The 6,808-nt window shown below is 42.7% G+C and overlaps 1 protein-coding gene across 1 annotated transcript; it reads left to right on the top strand.

Moving 5' to 3' along the window:
- The first annotated feature begins 1,504 nt into the window (after nt 1-1,504).
- Nucleotides 1,505-6,249, top strand: LOC116377989 (T-box-containing protein TBX6L-like). The gene is made up of 2 exons (XM_031839773.1): nt 1,505-1,616; nt 4,149-6,249. The coding sequence occupies exon 2, from the start codon at nt 4,224-4,226 to the stop codon at nt 5,334-5,336; it is 1,113 nt and encodes a 370-aa protein (XP_031695633.1). The 5' UTR covers nt 1,505-1,616; nt 4,149-4,223; the 3' UTR covers nt 5,337-6,249.
- The last annotated feature ends 559 nt before the right edge of the window (nt 6,250-6,808 follow it).

The raw sequence follows: 6,808 nt of genomic DNA, 5'->3' as shown, positions 1-6,808 counted from the left end.
CACACATACACAGAGACACAGTCACACAGAGACACTCTCACACATACACAGATACACTGTCACACACAGACACACACAGAGACACTCACACAGACTCTCACACATACACAGAGATACAGTCACACAGATAGTCACACAGAGACACTCTCACACACAGACACTCTCACACACACCCAGAGATACACAGACACACACTAAGACGCTCTCACACACATACACACACACAGAGATACATAGTTACAGAGACACTCACACACAGAGACACTCTCACACACACACAGTCACACACACAGAGATACACAGTCACACACAGAGAGATACAGTCACACAGAGACACTCTCACACACGTCGAAACACGACCGTTCATTATTAAAGACTACTTTAACTCAGCAAACAATCTACTTCCTGTTTACACGTCACCATCATGCTCAGTACGTGAAGAGTCACGTGATGTTTGTTTACAGGTGTGTTAGTCTGGAGGAGATGGTTTTATTAATGTGAATGAACCCTTAATGTTGTGATCGGTAACAGCTCAGGAGCTAAGCTAGCAACGCTTCAGACTGTTTGTTTACCTTCGTCTTCACACAACAAATTCCATCAGTCCTCCCCCCATTGCGAATTCGCCGTATTCCACGCGCCATTGCCGCACAGACATGCATGCGCAGCCTAACGTTACATTTAAACAATAGTGGAGGTTTTAAACGTCATTAGTAACAGTTACACGTCATCGATCACATACACGCTACTACATTCATGGCGTTACACTCAGCCGTAAATCAGTTTTACGACGTAATAACGTCCGTAACGAGCTAACGGTAATTAGATGACGTCACTGTACTAACCGTCCAATAACAGGAGATCCGTTAAACAACATGGCGGCGGCTCTTTGTCCGTTAGAGGAGGTGGTGTGTTCAGGGTCTCTCCTGTGAGGGCTAGTGTTTCACACTAAAATTACTCAAACGCACCCTGTCCCTCATCCTGGTTTATTACATTAACGGAGACTCATATCATATCGCGGTAAAAACGAGCAGTGAAATACGTGACCCGGTCTCACGAAGCTCTAAAGCTCAACTGGTTTAAAACACATTTAATTCCGCTATCAATCACCAACAAACACGGTTAACCATTAAACTACCGACTGTGTTCCGGTTAAACCTCCTGATCTTCAGATCAACCTGATCGATCACTAGATAACCGTTATCAGCTCCATCTGACCCGGTTTATGTTCAATAACGTCCCGTTTCCACTCAAACTGGAGGTAACTAGTCTGTTAGACTGTCATGGCGTCTGTCCACCACATCCGGGTTAGTTTAAATATTCCACGAACGGTAGATACCGGTAGAGACCGATCTACCGGACAGAAGACACCGTAAATAACGGGACCATAGATCCTCCGGGCCAATATTTTAAACCCAGGTGGCGGCAGCAAAGATGGCGTCCGAGTCTGCGCAGTAGCGACGAAGACGATGACGTTTCAGAGCAAAGACCCCCCCTCTCCCCCCAGTTAGAAAAGAGCCACCACGATGCCGACCGGGGCTTTTACGACGGAAAACAGACGGTAACGATCGGATGAACGTTCCACCGTCGAGACACTCGATATGTTCGACACGCAGAAGGTAATCTGTGTGCCGTAAACGGAGCAGACGGCCGTAATGGGTCCGCACGAGACCTGACCGGGAGGTTTACTGTTACATGGGGGGCAGCCATTACTGATGCTATGCTGCTAGCTAGCTGCAGACCTGATGCTATGCTGCTATCTAGCTGCACACATGTTACTATGCTTCTAGCTAGCTGCATACCTGATGCTAAGCTGCTAGCTAGCTGCAGACCTGATGCTATGCTGCTAGCTAGCTGCAGACCTAATGCTATGCTGCTAGCTAGCTGCAGACCTGATGCTAAGCTGCAAGCTAGCTGCAGACCTGATGCTAAGCTGCAAGCTAGCTGCAGACCTGATGCTATGCTGCTAGCTAGCTGCAGACTCTGATGCATTCACAGTTTAACAGTCCAGATGTTTAACAGTCCAGATGTTTGTGTTGATCCTTCTTTACAGTAGCTCTAATTATCAGTGGAGTTTGGTTGAGTTTGCGTGTTGTTGGTCAAATAATCTGAATCAGAAGAGTTTAAACGTGTTATTGATGGTAACTTATTGTAGTAGCTGATATCTGGACTGATGCTACTTACAATAAATGATGAAGAATATTTAAAATGGACATCACTGAGCAGGTAACCACTGTTATCACCTGTTGAAGGTAACCAGGTGTTTTCTGCATGAGGCTGATTAACCACAATGTGTTTGTGTTTGATGGTTATGAAGGAACATGTCAGCCAGTAACAGTGAGTCTCATTAGTGTGTTTGAAAGAGATATCAGGCTGTGATACAACATCAAGAAAAGAGAAGTCAAATATTCATGTGTTAAAGCTGCATTCTCTCTAGTGTCCAGCAGGGGGCGACTCCTCTGGTTGTATAGAAGTCTATGAGAAAATGACTCTACTTCTCTCTTGATTTATTACCTCAGTAAACATTGTAAACATGAGTTTATGGTCTCAATCTCTAGTTTCAAATCTTCTTCAATACAGCATGATGTTCATTTAGTAAATTATGGTCCATTTACTACCCTGAGCCTTCCACTCAGCACTTATTGTATTCGTATTAGTTTGTTTCTGTACTCTTGCTCTGGTTTATGCTCCTAGATGCTTGTTTAAAAAGGAGATGCACTTATGACTTCTGGTGACTAGTAGTTCTCTTGAATACCTATGTTGAATACACTTATTGTAAGTTGCTTTGGATAAAAGCGTTTGCTAAATGACTATAATGTAATTTAATTTAGAGTCAAATAGACTATAAAGCAGGGTATGCTTTAGGGGCGGGGCTACACAGGTCTCTACCGTTGTTTATGTTTTCGTCTCACAACTTTAACCCTTTCAGTGTGTTTTCACTTCATCAAAGTTATTAGTTATTCGTCGTTCTGTTGTACTTAGCCCCGCCCCCTTTCTGGTAGCAAATCAACAAGATGGCGACGGCCAAAATGCTGGACTTGAGGCTTCAAAGCAAGTCCACAAACCAGTGGGTGATGATATTTACAATCTGTGATACAAACACAATACTTGTTAGTACGTTCGCTGTTGCTTTGACTACGTGGGATTTTAATGAAGACAAAACTGAATGTGTTTTGTGCAACAATTAGCAGAATATCTGTTAAAGCCACGTTGAATAAATGTGTCTACTAGGGTGTCACACTGACTTCAAATAATCTCACAACAGTAGAGCTGTGCTACAAGTCACCTATCATGTAGTAGTGGCTAACATGTTAGCACATAGTTATCTCTACACGTCACCTTATCATGTAGTAGTTCAAACTATGATTTTATTTAACTGCCAGTCCATCACCACCAACACTCGTATCATCTCTGTTCAGCCCACTGATGTGTCGGTACCATCGGTATTCGCTGTGTGCGGCGTAACGTTAGCGAGTGTGTGGTCTTGAGACCGAGCAAGCGCGTTGTCGGTAATATTATAGCTGAGAAGCAGTGCAGTGGGAGTACAGTTTGGGCTGTTTGTCGGTTAATATATGATACGACTCTTGTGTCTTCACCCTAAAGTAAGGTTCTCATTTTAGTGACAAGCTGCTCCTCAAACATTTAGTGTTTGCTAATGATGGAAAGGTTCACCTTCATCACTAAATAGAAGAATATATCCATGCTGTCATTTTGTGAAGTCTTCAGTGTACAAATATAATTTCATTTTCTAGACGTCTTTCTTCCACTTGTTTCATGTTGCCTTCACTGACTTGTAGAAAACACAAGCCGACTAAACACAGGTCTCGATGTCTTCATGAGGAATCTCTCTCCAGCTTCGTAGGAGTCAGTTTGTAGCTTTGGTGTAGTGAACATACAAATCCTTCGTTGATATATTCAACCAAACCGAGGGACAAACGCACGATACCAACCAGGTGATGTCGATAACACAACCCTATAATATGACTATGGCCTCCTGTCGATCTATGCTGAAGGACTTTGAGGTTATCCATCAAATGCAGGAAAAAGACCAGCAGGATGAGCACTTTGACATCTTGGCCTTGCCTCAGTTTTTCCTATTGAATGATGTGCACAATGTTAAATTGATGAAATCTATCATTTGTGTGTTTTAGGATGCTGTGGTGAACTGTCGTACCAATGTTTAAAAAGCGGGATCCTCCTGCTCTTTAGATGTCCGGAGCCTGTTCATGGCTTCTAAGAAGAAGCAGAAAGGAATGGTGTTCCATCAGGATGGGGCAACCAGCCCTGCAGCCGCACCTGCTGCCGATCATCCACCTGCATGCTTCGCTGTTCCCAAACCAGGGAAGGCGAGCGAAGGCGGGATGGAAAAAAACACCCATGTAACCAAAGAAGAGGCAGATATGATGTGTAAACCCAACAGGTACCCATCAAAAGAACCCATCAGGACTTCTGATGGACTTCTTGGTGGGAAACAGCCCGCCAGTTCAAACCCTCAGCCAGACAACCTGTCACCTGACAGCATCTGCAAAGGCATCAAAGTGACGCTGGACAACAACAACATGTGGAACGAGTTTTTCAGATGCAAAACAGAGATGATTATGACTAAACAGGGAAGCAGGATGTTCCCTTACTGCCGCTTTCGGATTTCCGGCTTGCAGCCATGTAGGAAGTACTTTTTGCTCATGGACATTCAGCCGTTGGACAACAGTCGATACAAGTGGACCGGCAAGAGCTGGCAAGTTGCTGAAAAGGCAGAGTGTCACGTAAAGAGTCAACCATTCGCTCATCCAGAGTCGCCATCAACGGGTCAACACTGGATGCAGAATCCAGTATCCTTTTACAAACTGAAGCTCACAAACAGCATCTCGGATCAAGAGGGGAACGCCGTCCTGCATCCGATGCACCGCTATTTGCCTCGACTGCACGTGGTCCAAACTGACAAAGCTGCAAAAGACATAAAGCTAAATGGTCCCACTGTTGTCACATTCACTTTCCACCAGACAGAGTTCATGGCAGTCACTGCTTACCAGAACTCAAGGTTCTCTCAGCTCAAAGTCGACTACAACCCGTTTGCTAAAGGACTGAAGGAGGAGGGCTCCGGTTCCTGTGGCCTGAAGCTAAAATTGATCTCTGGCAAAGACTCTCGCAAAGATGGAGGCATGACGGCCAACGAGCAACATCCCATGAAGAAGAGCTTGAAGTCTTTACTTGCAAACCATAAACCTAGAAGCTCCAAAGCCGTGGACGCAAAGCTTTTGGTGTCTGGTGACCCCCACAAGAATTCCACTACAAACGAAGATCAATCAGCTGCCAATGTTTCTGGGGAAAGTTTGTGGTAAGAGTTCAGCTTTGACAATGAAGATGGCATTTTCTTCTTTCAAATTCTTTGTACCAAATGTCACGTTTGCAAGAAAGTACAAGATTGAAGACTGTTTAAAAGTCTGTGGCCATATTTGGGAATATAAGTATTGTTTCTTGTCTTTGCACTAGGAGTTTGTGTCTTTCCCTCTCAAGATGATTCAGTACGTATCTCGATAGATGGTCTGCATGTCAACATCACCTGACCTCTTGGATTAAGTCAGGAAACAACTTTCACTAGTCTAGATTAGTGAGATGGAGGGTGCTATGAAGAACGGTGTATCTCATGTATCCATAGTAATTCTGTCCTCTTTCTGCACCGCAGCGTTAACGGTTATGACTTACAACTATCCCTAAGATACAACTTTCCACTATAATGGTTTCTTTGCATATCCATACGAACGCCCTGTTCTCACCTACAACCTGCAGTTTACAGGTGTATTTAGGGTTTTTATTCTGTCCCCACTACACTGGTGCACGACTAAGTAGTTATTTTGCCAGGCAAAGTCTTTCCACACATTGTTTTTAAGTCCCGGTAGGTTTGAAGTTACATCATAATGAATGGAAAAGCCATCCACCAAGAGGATCAGCTTCTTCCTCATTGGCTTTAAGTGATTTTACATAGTTAAGTTGGAGCTAAAAACTCAGCTGCTAACTCTTGTTTCCCCAGGCAATAGAAACAAACGTGATTGGTTGTCGCTCAACTCGGAAGACATTTGAACAAAGTTGAACCTTCACTGTTGCATGGTTTTGAAGTTTGAGTTTCCACGAGACCTGTTCCTTAGTGGCAACACCAAACATTAGTCAGAGGTAGGGTTGCAACGGATCACAAACCTCACAGTTCGGTTCTTGAGTCACGGTTTGGATAATTTTTCGGATCAGCAAAGAAAAGGGGAGGAGTCAAATGTAACTTTGCTTTCCATTTATTAATTAAAGAACTTCAAGAACACTTAAAGCAAAGAACCTTGGGCTATAGTCTTACATGAAAACCACACTATTTAAGATTTATTTTCATAAAGATGAGAATATAGCTACATAGTGTGGGCAAAGGGTAGCGCCAGATGTGTGTCAGAATCAGATTTATTGGCCATGTATGCGTACAAGGAATTTTATTCTGGTTTTTCGTTGATCTCCACGTACATACACAGAATTTACAAATAAACAGGAAAAAAAAGATATATATATCTATCTATCTAGATATCTATCTAGATATCGATAGAGAGATAGATATAGATATATATATATATATATATATATATGTATATATATATAAGAAACAAGGACAACAAGAAGCAAATAAAGTAGAACAGATGTAAGCGCACACATTTAACGACTATGTACAAAATAAATATAAATATATATCCATAAAGTGTGTGTGTGTATGTATGTGTGTATATATATATATATATATATGTGTATGTATATGTATATATGTGTATGTATATGTATATAT

This window comes from Anarrhichthys ocellatus, unplaced genomic scaffold (genome assembly GCF_004355925.1).
Source record: "Anarrhichthys ocellatus isolate YVR2014 unplaced genomic scaffold, GSC_Weel_1.0 scaffold1929, whole genome shotgun sequence".
NCBI lineage: Eukaryota > Metazoa > Chordata > Actinopteri > Perciformes > Anarhichadidae > Anarrhichthys > Anarrhichthys ocellatus.
The sequence above is the reverse complement of the archived record's forward strand: the minus strand, read 5'-3'. Positions and strand labels throughout refer to the sequence as shown.